Source organism: Rhineura floridana, chromosome 6 (assembly GCF_030035675.1).
Source record: "Rhineura floridana isolate rRhiFlo1 chromosome 6, rRhiFlo1.hap2, whole genome shotgun sequence".
In the NCBI taxonomy this organism is placed as follows: Eukaryota; Metazoa; Chordata; class Lepidosauria; order Squamata; family Rhineuridae; genus Rhineura; species Rhineura floridana.
The window spans coordinates 136,454,769-136,471,009 of NC_084485.1; the positions used below are offsets into that span (position 1 = coordinate 136,454,769).

At 41.7% G+C, this 16,241-nt stretch overlaps 1 protein-coding gene across 4 annotated transcripts in view; it reads right to left on the reverse strand.

The window, feature by feature from the left end:
* Positions 1–11,543: 11,543 nt before the first annotated feature.
* The window catches only part of CAMSAP2 (calmodulin regulated spectrin associated protein family member 2), a 123,136-nt gene continuing 118,438 nt past the window's right edge, over positions 11,544–16,241 (reverse strand). For all 4 annotated transcript variants that reach the window (XM_061633922.1, XM_061633921.1, XM_061633923.1 and 1 more), the window contains one exon: positions 11,544–14,987. In XM_061633922.1, coding sequence (XP_061489906.1) covers positions 14,682–14,987 — 306 coding nt within the window. In that variant the 3' untranslated portion in view covers positions 11,544–14,681. The remainder of the gene's footprint in view (positions 14,988–16,241) is intronic.

Consider the following 16,241-nt stretch of genomic DNA (forward strand, 5'->3'; position numbering starts at 1 on the left):
TCAGAGGCACATGTTACCAAATTCTTCCAAGCTACACAGGAAGTGGATTGGACTGTGAAAGACCAACCCAAATGGTGTTTGCATTTTGACCAATTTGTAGGGCAGTACAATATCTCAGAGAGGAGTTCAGGTCTCCTGCTCTCCTGGTGCATTCACTATAGCTGCCCAATTTCCCTGCTTTTTAAAGTTTGATAGAATAGCTGTGGGCTATAGGTATGTTCTTAAACCGCAAGGTTTTTTGCCTATTAGTGAATTTCCCTGCTTTTTAATCCGGGAGGTAAGAAATGGGATTTACTCCCCTGCAATCCTGCTTAGAATAGGTGAAACTGACCACAGAGAATGGGGAGGGGAGGAGGAGGAGGAGGGAGGGGAGGAAATGCAGAGGGGAGGACTGGGAGGGGAGGAGGCAGGATGGAGAGGGGAGGAGAAGGACAAGTTTGATCATTTACATGTTTATTAAATTCAGTGCGATTTACTCCCGTGCAATCATGCTTAGGATAGGTAAAACTGACCGGGGGAGGGAGGGAGGGCTGGAGTGGGCAGAGGAGGAGGAAGGGAGAGGAGAGGGGAAAAGCAGGTCTGATTATTTGCATGCTTATTTTCAATGGGATTTACTCCTATGCAATCTTGGTTAGGATAGGAAACACTGACCATGGGGGAGGAGGAGGGGGAGGGGGAAGGAGCGTATTGGAGGGGGGCAAAGGAAGGTGGAGGGGAGAGCAGGTTTGATCATTTGCATGCTTATAGAGTTCAATGGTATTTACTTCCGTGCAATCATGTTTAAGATAGGTAAAACTGACCATGGGGAGGAGGAAGGGGAGGAAGGGGAAGGGAAAAGAGGGGATTGGAAGGGGATGGGGAGTGAGGGGCAAAGGAAGGGGGAGGGAAGGGGCAAGAGGAGGGGATAGGAGGAAGGAGAAGGGAGGGTGGGTTTGATCATTTGCATATTTTTTGAGTTCAGTGGGATTTATTTCTATGCAGTCATGTTTGAAAATGTAAATGGACTGCCTTCAAGTCAATCCCCACCTATTGTGACCCTTTGAATAGGGTTTTCATGGTAAACTGTATTCAGAGGTGATTTCACCATTGCCTTCCTCTGAGGCTAAGAGGCGGTGACTGGCCCAAGGTCACCCAGTCAGCTTCATGGCTGTGTGGGGATTCGAACCCTGGTCTCCCAGGTCGTAGTCCAACACTGACCCAGGGAAGGGGCAGGGAGTGGGAGGGGAGGAGATTGGGTGGGTGGGCACTGGGCAGAAGGCAAGCCCCTTTCCTTTCCAAAAGGAAAACGTAAACAGAATCATTCTTTTTCAGGCTTTCCCCCACCTTTTTATTCTACTGCAGACACATGTAGCCTCCCACCCATATTTAAACCAAAGCTTTCCCTGGCCACATCCACACCAGGCCTTTATTTCACTTTGGACAGTCATGGCTTCTCTCAAAGAATCCTGGGAAGTGTAGTTAGTGAAGGGTGCTGAGAGTTGCTAGGAGACGCCCTGTTCCCCTCACAGAGCTTCAATCAGAGTGGCTGACTGTTAAACCATTCTCTCAGGGGAGCAGGAGTCTCTTAGCACCCTTCACAAACTACACTTCCCAGGATTCTTTGAGGGAAGCCATGACTGTCTCACATGAAATCAAAGTCTGGTGTGGGTGTGGCCCTCTGATTAGGCAAGGCCAGCAGCTGTGAGGCTTTTAGAACTCTCACAGTTGGTTCTTACTGAGCATGCTCCGTGCTATCATTGGGTCCCAGCCAAAATTTATTAAATTCATTAAAAATCAGCCAGGCATTTTTTAAACTTTTAAACTGCAGCAGATGAAGGTCAGAGTATGTGGCAACGTCAGTATTAGGATTACAGGTACTCTGTGAACATGGCTGATTTTTAATGAATTTCAACAGATTATGAGAACAGAGAAAAAAAGTCCAAAAGGGCTCTGAGGTTTTTCTCTCTCTTTTTACACGTTTAACTGTCTATTCTCTCTGACTGTTTTGTGTATCGCCATGAAAATTGACAGGGTTGTTAAGCAAGCGTTTCTGAGCTCAGGACTATAAGTTATGTAAGGTTTGGCTATACTATAGCCAGCGGGGATTTTTCACATTCCGCAATGTTAAATTGAAAATACCCCCATGCCATTCTGATGCTTCCCATATGGGAAGCATCAGAATGGCATGGGGGTATTTTCAATTTAACATTGCGGAATGTGAAAAATCCCCGCTGGCTATAGTATACAGCCACTCTCGTGGCTGTATAATTATTATTAAATTTTATGTATACCCTGCCTTTTGGCCAAAGGGCCTCAAGGTGGCTTACAAAGAAAAATAAACACAGGTATAAAAATACAATATAAAAATACAATGAAAGCAATACAATTTACAAAAATTAAATTAAATAACAAATAACATTATCATCAAGAAAGAGGTGGTGTTAGTGGGGGCAGCAGCTCCTGAGAGGCAGAAGGGCGACAGGCATTTGTTACAGTGAAGCTGTTTGCTGTTTCAACGTTGTCTTCCTCTCCATGTCCTTGGGCTCACTCAGCTGCTGCTCCCCGGGCTTCTGCAAGGACAGGTAGTGGGCGTGGAGGAACTGGTTGAATATACTCCCCCATGCCATTCTGATACTTCCCATGAGCTCATTTCAAAATAAAACCTTACAAAACATATAGTCCTGAACTCAGAAACACTTAACAACCCTCTAAATTTTCATGGCGATATACAAAACAGTCAGAGAGAGTTCAAAGTGTAAAAAGAGAGAAAAAACAGACCCCTTTTGCACTTTTTTCTCTTTCTCATAATTTGTTGAAATTAATTAGAAATCAGCAATGTCCACAGAGTACCTGTAATCCTATTACTGACCTTGTCCCATACTCTGACCATCTTCTGCAGTTTAAAAGTTAAAAAAATGCCTAGCTGATTTTTAATTAATTTAAGAAATTTAGCATTACAGTCAATGATAAGCATGGGTATGCTCAGTAAGAACCAACTGTCAGTGTTCTAAAAGCCAGACTCACAGCTGCTGGGCTTGCCTAATCAGGGGGCCACACCCACGCCAGATCTTTTTTTCACTTTAGACAGTCATGGCTTCCTCCAAAGAATCCTGGGAAGTGTAGTTTTGAAGGATGCTGAGAGGAGACTCCTATTTCCCTGAAAGTGCTCAGTGGCCAGAGTGGTTTAACAGTCAGCCACTCTGATAGAAGCTCCGTAAGAGGAACAGGGCATTTCCCAGCAACTCTCAGCACTCTTCACTAACTACACTTCCCAGGATTCTTTGGGAGAAGCCTTGACTGTCTAAAGTGAAATAAAGGCCTAGTATGGATGTGGCCAGTGACAGCTTTGGTTTAAATTTGGGTGGAAGACAACATGTGCCTGCTGTAGAATAAAAAGGTGGGGGAAACCCTGAAAAAGAATGATACCGTTCACAATGTTTTCCTTTTGGAAAGGGGCTTCCCCTCTGCCCAGTGCCCACCCACTCAATCTCTTTCCCTCCCCCTTCCTGCCCCCTCCCCTCCCTCCCTCTTCCCCCCTCCTTGCCCCTCCCCCAGATCAGTTTCACCTACCCTAAGCATGATTGCACAGGAGTAAATCTCATTGAACTAAAAAGCATGCACATGATCAAACCTGCCCTCCCCTCCCCCTCCTACCCCCTTCCTTTGCCCCTCCCTGTGCTCCCCCATCCCCTTCCAATACCCACCTTCCCTCTACTTCCTCTCCCCTCCTCTTCCCCCATGGTCAGTTTTACCTATCTTAAGCATGATTGCAAGGGAGTAAATCCCTCCAAACTCAGTAAGCACGCAAATGGTCAAACCTACCTTCCTCCTCCCTCCCATCACCTCCCTTTTGCCCCTTCCCTCCTCCTTCCTTTGCCCTCCCCTTCCAATCCCCTCATTCCCCCTACATCTCCTTTCCGCTCTCTTCTCTGCTCCCTTCCTCTTTCCCTCTTGTCTCCCTTCCCCCTCCTCCTCCCTCACGGTCAGTTTTACCTATCCTAACCATGATTTTATGGGAATAAATCCCACTGAACTGAACAAGCATGCAAATGATCAGGCTTGCCTTTACCCTCCTTCCCTTCCTCCTCCCCTCCCCTCTCTCTTCTTCCTCCTCCCCTGCCCACTCCAGCCCTCCCCCTTCTCCTCTCCCCCCAGAGTCAGTTTTACATATGCTAAGCATGATTGCATGGGAGTAAATCCTACTGAACTCAATAAGCATGCAAATGATCAAACCTGTCCTCCTCCTCCCACCTCCTACCTGCTCCCCTCCCCCTCCTCCCCTCCCTCTTCCTCTACCCCAGCCATTCATTCTCCTCTGCTCCCCACCCCCTGTGGTTAGTTTCACCTATGCTAAGCATGACTGCAGGGGAGTAAATCCCATTGAACGCAATAAGCATGCAAATGATCAATCCATTCTCAGCAAACTTGCACAGGATTCCATTTCTTACCTCCTGGATTAAAAAGCAGAGAAATTCACTGATAGGCAAAAAACCTTGCAGTTTAAGAACATACCTATTGCAACAGATATTTCTATCAAACTTTAAAAAGCTGGGAAATTGGGCAGCTATAGTGAATGTACCAGGGGAGCAGGAGACCTGACCTCCTCTCTAGATATTGTACTGCCCTACATATTTGTAAAGATGCAAACACAATTTGGGTTGATCTTTCACAGTCCAATCCACTTCCTGTGTAGCTTGGAAGAATTTGGTAATGTGCCTCTGAGCATATGATGAGTGGTGGCAACACCTGCCATCTCCAAAGATGGAGAATTACATTTTTGTATGTTTGTTGGTAAGAGAGCCATTGTGGTGTAGTGGTTAGATTGTTGAAATACGACCTGGGAGACCAGAGTTCGAATCCCCACACAGCCATGAAGCTCACTGGGTGACCTTGGGCCAGTCACTACCTCTCAGCCTCAGAGGAAGGCAATAGTAAACCACCTTTGAATACTGCTTATCATGAAAACCCTATTCATAGGGTCGCCATAAGTCCGAATTGACTTGAAGGCAGTACATTACATTGTTTGTTGGAGTTCTTCTTACTTTGCTTCTTTCCTGTGTTACTACTGTTTCTACAGAGAATCTCACCTAGAAAATTATATTTGTCACATTATTCATCCTAGAAATCTGTGTCAAATTTATTTTTATTCATTTCAAGGCCTTTTTATTGATGGTGGAGACAGCCTTTTGTGTTTCAAACTGGAGGTTATCTTCTATTTCTATATTGGGTGCATTAACAGTTGAATCTGAACCTGCAGTTTGATGTAAAATCAGACTGATTACAATATGTTGCTACTTAAGCAATGAATCTAGCAGTTGGAAAAAACAAACTTAGCCTACCCAAGATGCATATGTTCAGCCTGCTATGCTTAAACCACTCCACTTAAGGAAAGATGGGCATGGTCAATTAAAAACGTAGAGCACACCTACAATTTTGCTGGAATATAGATAAGTCTTAAACCACAAGGGGTTTTTGCGTATTTGTGAATATTGTTATACAGTGGGGAAAAATAAATGCGCACAAACTACTTTCAGTTCATAAGAACAATTGTCTGTCTCCACTCCTTATTGATACAAAACTAATTTCAGAGCCAGCATAAGCTATGTTGGAAAATGTAACTATTTCTAAACACTTGAAATTGCGTATCATTTGAGCAAAGGACTTGAGTTTCATTTACTCAGAACACATGAAGCCCTGAGCATATATTAACAGAGAGCTGCATGTGCCATTTGAGAGATGAGGGCTTGTTCACCTATTTTTTGGCAGTGGTAACATCTAAGCACTGATGATCATCACTCTGATTTTCACATGGGAAGCTATTAGTATGAGACAACCTCTATGTGAGATACTTGCACCCTAATCTGATGCATGATTACTCAGATGCCTATTTGCTCAGAAGAAAACCCTACTCTGTTAAATAGGGTTTACTCTCAGCTAAGTGTGCATAGTATTGCAGCCTCATAGTTCCTCATATATCAGAGAGGAAACTCTGTCGATTGTTGTTTGATATATTAACTTCTGAGGATTTTCTTTTGGTCAGCTTCCCTTCTGAAATGGATATGGACTGCCTTCAAGTCGATCCCGCCTTATGGCAACCCTATGAATAGGGTTTTCATGGTAAGCAGTATTCAGAGGTGGTTTACCATTGCCTTCCTCTGAGGCTGAGAGGCAGTGACTGGCCCAAGGTCACCCAGTGAGCTTCATGGCTATGTGGGGATTCGAACCCTGGTCTCCCAGGTTGTAGTCCAACACCTTAACCACTACACCACACTGGCTCTCTCCCCCTCTGAAGGAAAGGTGATAATATGGACCATTTCTTATGGGGAAGTTTTATCTCAGCAATAAACATGTAAATGAGCTCTGAGAGATTTGGACTTCACATTTTGGCTACAATTGCCTCTAGCATGAAAATCACACATGAAGAAATGCAGGACAGAGGCTCTTGAAGTACAAAGTAAGGCAGCACTCAAGCCTTGAGACATCAGCAGTTTCCAGATGAAGTGCAGATCCTCCTATGAACTGTCCAAACCCCATTTCCCCCCTGCATTTATTGTTTGTAGCAAGAGGATGGACAAGCTCTGTAACTTGCTTTTCCAGTTTGCATAATGCATGTTGCTTGCCTTCTTGGTGACAGATTTGATTCTATTATTAAGGGGGATAAATTATGGAGCAGCTCCCCAACTTTCCTGTGGTGCCTCCTCTTGTGCATTTTGAATAATTTTCCAGTACAGTGTTCTGCTCTGCCCACAATGAAAGCAGGATGTGTCAAATGAATGTAGTTAAACATCACAAAACTTGAACCAGCTCTGTAGAAAATACTGTCTGCTGTGTTGACTTCATTTTCATCCTTGTTATAACCTAAGGAAAAACTGAAATGAACTGCCTTCAAGTTGATCCTGATTTATGGCGACCCTATGGATAGGGTTTTCACGGTAAGTGGTATTCAGAGGGGGTTTACCATTGCCTTCTTCTGAGGCTGAGAGGCAGTGACTGGCCCAAAGTCACCCAGTGAGCTTCGTGGCTGTGTGGGGATTTGAACCCTGTTATCACAGGTCGTAGTCCAGCACCTTAACCACTACACCACACTGGCTCTCTCATAACCTAAGGAAGCTTGAGTTATTTCCTTGACTTGGGGAGGCTTGCCATTACAAAACTGTGAGAATCTTTGCCCTAGAGAGATCAAGCTCCGTTGTTTCCATAGCATAGTATTATAAAACTCTGAGATACTTGTGTGCATGGGGACAAACCACATATAAATTTTTGGAGGCAATTAGGAAAGGCTGAAACACTGTCTTTAGAATGGCATGTCCAATTATAACTTCTTGTGCTGAACTCTGTTCCAGAACACCAACAACTTTGTAGCCATAATGGGGCCAGTGACAACAAGCAGAAGGTATAGACAAGTTTGGCAAAAGGCAAGGAGCACAGAAAAGGTAAGGAGACTACAAACAGCAAAAGAGATATAAAAGAGAATAAGAGAGAACCATCTCTTTGCCTGGATGAGTCATTTCCTGGTTCATACTGAGAAACTCCTCCTCTTCGGATGCACACCTTAATGTGGTGAGGGGGTTTGAGTGTGTTGAAGAAGCTGAGAGCAATGCCGTCAGGAGTCTAGACCAAGAGGCAAGACTCCTAGCAGGGGCACCCAAGGCGGAATGGTCAAAGCTGAAACACCAGACTAAGATGCATCCAAACTCAGAGGAAGGCAATGGTAAACCACCTCTGAATATCTCTTACTACGAAAACCCTATGAACAGAGTATCCAAAATGCAACACGACATAGTGCTGGAAGATGAGACCCCCAGGTCAGAAGGCACTCACCGAGCTACTGGGGAAGAGCAAAGGACAAGTATGAGTAGCGCTGTGACTAATGACGCAGCTGGGTCAAAGCCGAAAGGAAGCCCAGAGGTTGATGTGCACAGATGCAAAAGAAGAGTCCGGAGTTGTACGACACACACAATAGGAACATGGAATGTGAGAAGCATGAACCAGGGAAAGTTAGAAATTGTCAAGCAAGAAATGGAATGCATCAACATTACAATACTTTGTGTGAGCGAACTAAAATGGACGGGAATGGGACATTTCCAATCAGGCAACTACAAAATATTTTATGCAGGAAATGAAAAATTAAGAAGAAATGGGGTTGCTTTAATAGTGAGAAGTGATGTAGCAAGAGCAATTAGGAGCTACAACGCAAGGTCTGAGCGAGTGATATCAATGAGATTAAATGGGAAACCTATCAACATAACCATCATCCAAGTCTATGCTCTGATGGCAAATGCAGAAGAAGAGGAGTTGGAGAGATTTTATGCAGAAGTACAGGAAGAAATTGTTCACACACCAAAACAAGATGAGCTGAGAATCATGGGGGATTGGAATGCAAAAGTAGAGAACAGAGAAGAACTAGGAATTGTGGGGAAATGGGGCCTAGGAGACAGAAACGAAGCAGGAGAAAGACTTACTGAATTCTGTGAAGCCAATAATTTGTTTCTTGCAAACACATTTTTTGAACAACTGAAAAGACGACTATACACGTGGACATCACCAAATGGTCAATATAGGAATCAAATTGATTATATAATTGGTAGCAGAAGGTGGAGAAGTTCCATACTTTCTGCAAAAACAAGACCAGGAGCAGACTGCGGTACAGATCATGAACTGGTCGTATCAAAAATCAGAGTAAAGCTAAAGAACACCAACAAAGCAATCATAACCCCAAAATACAATTTAAATAACATCCCAGAAGCATATAAAGATCAAATAAGGAACAGGTTTGCGGCTTTAAACTTAGTTGACAGAGAACCAGAAGAACTATGGAATGAAGTCAGAGACGTTATCAGAGAAGAATGCAAAAATACCTCTAGTTAAAAAGAGAGAAAGACCCCAATGGATGACTGAAGAAACTCTTCAAATGGTTAAAGAGAGAAGGAAAGCAAAAGCAAAAGGAGACAGAAACACAGTCAGAACCCTAAATGCAACAATACAGCGACTAGTACATAGGGACAAAGAGAACTATTACAATAGTTACTGTATAGAAATAGAAGAGGATAACAAAAAGGGTAGAACAAGAGCCCTGTTCCAAAAGATTAGAGAAATGAAAGGGAAATTTAAACCAAGAGTTTAAATTGAATAATCAACAGGGGAACACACCGACTGACCGAGATGAAATAAAAGGAAGATGGAAGCAATACACTGAAGAACTCTATAAAAGAGATGCCAGGATGACAGATTCATTCACGGATGATGAAGAACCAGAAATTTTAGAATGTGAGGTGAAAGCTGCTCTTAAAATACTTGGAAGAAACAAATCACCGGGAATAGATGGCATACCAATAGAGTTGCTACAAGCTACTGAGACTGAATCAGTCCAAATTTTGACTAAAATCTGTCAAGAAATATGGAAAATTAAACAATGGCCCACAGACTGGAAGCGTTCTATATACATCCTAATTCCAAAGAAAGGGGATCCCAGGGAATGCAGTAATTATCGAACTATTGCCTTAATATCCCATGCAAGTAAAGTAATGCTCAAGATTCTACAACAAAGGCTCTTGCCATATATGGAGCGAGAAATGCCAGACATCCAAGCTGGATTTAGAAAGGGAAGAGGTACCAGAGATCATATCGCAAACATACGTTGGATAATGGAACGGAGCAAGGAATTTCAGAAGAAAATCACCCTGTGCTTTATAGATTACAGCAAAGCCTTTGACTGTGCAGATCATGAAAAACTATGGAATGCTTTAAAAGAAATGGGGGTGCCACAGCATCTGATTGTCCTGATGCGCAACCTATACTCTGCACAAGAGGCTACTGTAAGGGCAGAATATGGAGAAACCGATTGGTTCCCCATCGGAAAGGGTGTGAGACAGGGGTGTATTTTATCACACTATTTATTTAATCTATACGCAGAACATATCATATGGAAAGCAGGGTTGGACCAAGAAGAAGAAGCAATAATTTAAAATATGCAGACGGTACCATACTACTAGCAGAAACCAGTAATGATTTGAAACAAATGCTGATGAAAGTTAAAGAGGAAAGCACAAAAGCAGGACTACAGCTGAACATCAAAAAGACTAAAATAATGAAAACAGAAGATTTATGTAACTTTACAGTTGACAATGAGGACATTTAATTTGTCAAGGATTATCAATATTTTGGCACAATCATTAACCAAAATGAAGACAATAGTCAAGAAATCAGAAGAAGGCTAGGACTGGGGAGGGCAGCTGTGAGAGAACTAGAAAAGGTCCTCACATGCAAAGACGTATCACTGAACACTAAAGTCAGGATCATTCAGACTATGGTATGTCTGATCTCTATGTGTGGATGTGAAAGTTGGACAGTGAAAAAAGCTGACAAGAGAAAAATCAACTCATTTGAAATGTGGTGTTGGAGAAGAGCTTTGCGGATACCATGGACTGCAAAAAAGAGAAATAATTGGGTGTTAGAACAAATTAAACCAGAACTATCACTGGAAGATAAAATGATGAAACTGAGGTTATCATACTTTGGACACAACATGAGAAGACATGATTCACTAGAAAAGATAATAATGCTTGGAAAACCAGAAGGGAGTAGAAAAAGAGGAAGGCCAAACAAGAGATGGATTGATTCCATAAAGGAAGCCACAGACCTGAACTTACAAGATCTGAACAGGGTGGTTCATGACAGATGCTTGTGGAGGTCACTGATTCATAGGGTCCCCATAAGTTGTAGTCGACTTGGAGGCACATAACAACAACAACAACTGAGAAACTATTTTAAAATGTCACCAGGGCCAGAACTAAGAGCTGCCCATAGAAATCCAAGATTTTCTAGACCTGTAACTGAGCTATAACTGAGGAGGCAGAGCTCAAGAGAGAGAGGAAGCAGAAAGTTAAAAGGGGGATAGAAGGAGAAAGTGGGAGCCAAGAGCAGAGGAGAGGAAAAAGGATGGACAAATGGCAGAGGAGATGGGAAGAGAATTGGGGAAATGGAGGAAACCAGAAACTTTACTCTGTTGAGAAGGCACATTTCTCTTCTTAGTGAGGGGGCTCTTGGTTGCCACCTCTACACAAAGAACAAATTAAGCCCTTGACCTTAAGCCAACAGCCCCCCTCAAGTCAGATAACACATGCATAGCAGGAAAACGCTACAATATTTTGTATGTGTTTAATATCAGACACTTACATGTATTGAATACCACCCAGAGTGATTTGGCTGGCTGCTGTTGAAACCAAAATGTTGGATTAGATGAAGCTTGGTCTGATCCAGGAATGCAAGAATGTTTCTGTGTGTATTTCGATTTAGTAGCCAGTAACTCTGGGACCAAATCTGGCTCGCTGTAGGATATTGTCTAGTTTGTCCCACAGTTGCCAAGCCAGAGGGAATATATTCGAGCAGATTTCTTGGTGTGGGGAGCAAGGCAGGAGCTACATGCCCCCTCCACAAACTGGCATGGCAAGAAAACTTGTTGCTAACCAGGAACGTATATATTTAATGGCTTCAGAGGCTGAACTGAAAATAAAAGACAAAACCACAACTTTGTTTGGTGCCATGCTTTTTATTTAGATGGAAGGGAAAAACTACACAGTACTAGGTAAGTAGCACTATGACAATATCTTACAGCATAGCTTTTGAAAAAATAGTGTAGCGATGCTCCACAAATGTGGACAAGTAAGCACACAATACACTGTACATTTCTCAACGGATGGTGCCCATGAAAATTATAAATAAACAGAATTTGGCTTGAAACAGCCAAAGAATTAAAAAAGACACCAACAGTCATCCAAAAATGGTTTCAGTAGCCACCATGACTGTCAGAGTTTGAACACCTGGCTTGGAAATTAGGATGTTTTGCAACACCCCTCCCCCTTAATGAAAGCACCAGTATGTTCTGATAATGTCACTGATAAACACTGGACTTCTTTGTGAAAGGCTTTTATTTTCTTAAACAAGATTGCAAATGAAGATATACTGTCATTAGAAAATTTGCAAGCTTAAAAAGAAAAAAATCTGTCCTTAGCTCTCCTAGTATGTAGTAAAATTTTAATCCCAAAAGTCTCTTTAATTGTATTATTCACATTCTACCTTTCAACATTGCACAGACATCGTTTTCTGAACTATAGACAAAATTCATATTACATTCAATAATTTAAAATGACACTCTGTTGCCACATTTTAGAAATTATTCTGTTTAGATAGGTGTGCAAGAATCAGTAGGTGGTGCGTATCATTAAATTATATTTCTCTTTTAGCAAGAATAGTTTAGTTAAAAACCCTTCCATGTGATTTCCCCCTATGTCTACCCAATTATGTCCTAGCAGTTCTCCCCCAACATCAGCTAGTTTTAACTTAGATATATGCTTACATGGGTATGCAATATATTTTTCCTATGACATTATAGTTGGAGGATAAGCCTAGCTGGTAGAATGCATAGACCTTCTATCTCCTATTTTAATATATATAATATATACACAGTATGTTTACACTTGAAATAGAAGATGAATTAGATATCCTGGTTCATATACATGCAAACAGTAGGAATCTGCTAACCACGAATAGATCTGAACCACATACCTATTAAACAGGAGGGTTTTTTTTTACAGTTTTAACAAATATACATAAATATAAGAACATAAGTTACAGTAAATACTGACTGCATTTCTCAGAAAATGTTAAGGAACCCAGATGCATTGATGCCTAAGGCCTTTTAATATTTTTTTAAAAAAGGTCTGCTCTCTAAATTATTTAAGGTCTTCTCTTTCCTGTACATCTTCTATATAAAGAACACAAGCAGACTGTAGTGAAGTACTACTTCTCCAAGTCAAGCAGTTCATTGGAAGAAGTGTACAGAATTTTAAGTTCTCCTTTGTAGAATGCATAATAAAAGTATATATATTTTAGACAGGTAGTTCAAAACTGTCTTTGAGTTCCAACGTCACAACACTGAAACGGAACAGGTTTAGCAATAATTCAAGTCTTTTCCTGAGAATGAGGTTCCACTAGCTCCCCGCCCACCCCCAACTAAGTCCTCTGGTGTACAAATGTCAAAAAAAGCAATTACAAAACTAAAGGTAGCTTTCAAGTTTGAACTTTTTAACCTGTCAGAACAGCGCCTTCCTATATTGGAATAGGAATCCCTAAAAAAGAAAAAAGAATGAAACAAACCCCCAAACAAAAATTATTTTTCTAAAGTAAACAGATGTGCAGCCCTTTGTCAATACTGAAAAAGATGCCCCAGCGATTATTTGGTAACTGTTACATTACTATATGCATGTGGATATTTGTCATTCTTTGTATCAATACGTTCAAGATTGTCATGTACCCTAATCCATGCCAGAATTTATGTTAAACAAAATTAAGTCTGTATCTTGTGTCTTGGAAGAAAAATTACTTTGGTCCATATACTGGATGGCATCCAGGTGACACATCACAAAACCTGTTACAGAGCAAACTTACTTAGAGAAATTTCTCTAAGTTTCTCAGAAGGACTCATACAAAATGTCTACTTTAAACACAATTAATACTGTTTTGTTCAGGATTTTGAAATGGAAGCAACACATAGACCATGATCCCAGGAAGCAATCATACATGTTTGCATACAGGAACATAGGAAGTTTCCTCATATTGAGTCAGACACATTGGTCCATCTAGCTCGGTATTGTCCACACTGACTGGCAGCAGCACTCCAGACTGGGTACATCCCCAGCCCTACCTGGAGATGCTGGGCAATGAACCTGGGACCTTCTGCATGCAAGGCAGATGCTCTACCACTGAGCTATAGCCTTTCCCCAAATCTTTAGTATTTTGTGATGCTGTTATATGTTTAGTGATGATGTTTTACTTGTGTCCTCCGCCATGCCACAACAAAGGATCATCCCTTGCTGAATTTCAGGATGCTAAACAGCGGTTTGGACTGAACTCTATGTAGGTGAACTCCTGTTCAGAAGAAAAATGCAAAAAGCAATAGTGCATACAAATATCTCTTCACGCTTCCATGGATCAGGACCATGAAGGGTGGTGGTGGTTCTAAATATAATGACATTACCTTTATAAAATAGGTTTTCTTGCAGAACAAGAAGTGACAGACAGCACATTTCCTTGCCAGAAGTTAAGACATGCTAGCAACATTTAATCCTGGGTATTCTATCCCAGGACATTTCCTGTGCAAAACCCTTTGAAATGAATGCAAGCAGAAAATGAACAGATAACTTGATTTCATTGCAAAGAGGTATGGGCCCTCTGTTATCTGCAGGATACCTAAATTTTAATGGTGTGGCAAATCAAGACAGCACATGGCTCTAGTAAAGATATAAAGAGCAAAAGCAAGTTTCAAAACAAGTGTAACACACCAAAATATAAGGCAATGAATGTAAAAAAATTTAATATCAGTCACTACAGATTTGCAAACATTCAATAATTCAGTGTTTTAAAATTGAAAAAATGAACCCTATAAACTGTGTGGGCACATACCCATCTCCACTCTGACTCAATCTTTCAAGAGCACGTGAATGCATAATCGCTTAAGTGTCAGTTTTCTAAGTCTTCAATACTGTGTTTACATTCCAGTTGTGCATGATGACAGAGCTTTTTCCTTCCGGTCCAAGTACAAAGAAGTCTTGTTGGCAAACAAGAACCTATTTTCTGATAGGCAGCAAATATGAAGTGCAAGTTTGCCACAACTGTGGCAAGGTATCCTACCCTCCTCCAAGTTACTATGCCTTTGTAGGTAAGAGTTTTTTCGGTGTTACTGGTCTCTTACTCTGCCACAAATGGCTGTGAATGGTAATAGCGTCAACACTGGCAGATAGCGTTTTAGCAGGTATGTGGCTGAATTGCTTCCTGTCAGAGTTGTACTTATACAGCCCCTCAATCATTTTCTTGTTGATGGATTTGGGGCCTATCCCAGTCAACTTACTGATTTCTTCTGTTTCAGGGCAGTATGTATACAAAGATCGGAACTGGCAGCCTGAGTCCCGGAAAAGGATAAGGAAATTGTTGGCATCTGATTTCTCCATTTCCTGGGAGGGGGGAAGATTAGAGGAAAGACAGTTCACATCATGCAAAAGTTAAACTTCAGTTTATTAATCTTTTAAGTGCTCTTAAACTCTTATGACACAAAACTGTTTCATGCTATTGAAAATGTAACAGTACTGTAAGTTGGTTTACATTCTTCATTCAATATATGTGGCATTAAATATTGGCTTATTCACACATGCAAGAAGACATCACAGATCTCACAACACAGATACAACTTTCATATGCCCTGATGGAGTGAAGTTGTGCATTCAGTTGCCATTAACTGATGAAACAGTAGAGCTATCAGGTGATGTACATGCATGTGTGAACAAGCCCTATAGTGTGGCAAGGGTAATTAAAAAAACTAAACACATTCTTGATGTGCTGGACAGTTTTGTTCTTAATTTGACTAAAGTTGTAACTCTTTGCAAAATTTACATAATCAGCTTGTGAGAGGTGTTAGTGGAGAATCTTGCAGTGTACGCGTTCCTATTCTGACAACAATATTGTATTAAGGAGGCAGCTTAGCTTTGCAGAGGATCCAGCATGGAGGATGCCAAAGAGAAGTTATGAATTCAGTGCTGCACCAGGAATTTGCACAAATGTTTATAGGACCCTAGTAAACAGGAAGATTCTCCCTCTGAGTGAAGAAAGCTTCTTTCCCAACACTTCCTACCCCAGACAAATGTGAGAATCTACCCTCAGTTCTCAGGGTAGGGGTGTACAAGCTTGCTACACAAAAGACACAGATGCAGAGACATAGTGTTGTATCCATTGTTAGTCCTACTTAGAACAGACCCACTGAAATCAACAGACATGCCTAACTTAGATCCATTCATTTAATGGCTCTACTTTGAGTATATCTTAGTTGGATACAACCCATTGATGTATGATCCATCCTTGAAGTGACACAATTAATCTCTCTTCACACTTGAAGGACACTTCCCAAGCTGGGAGCTGCGGAGCACCTCGTGCAGTATTTTTGGCCAGACAATGTCATTGTAGTGGAAAAGACTTGTGTCTGCTACATCATGAGGAGTACACGTCTCCCCCTCCTAGCCCAGAGGGTCGGCCTCTCTCCTTCACACACACACCACTTCACTTATCAGCTGCTTCTCATTGGTAGCTGGCCCCTGAGCATGACCTCAAGTTTTGTGCCAGCGCAGCTGTCACTCCTCTGCCTCTCTGGGTAGTCCTTCCTTTAGAATGGTTGAAACACAGCAGAACCCTATCTGACTATTGTTCCATATCTATTA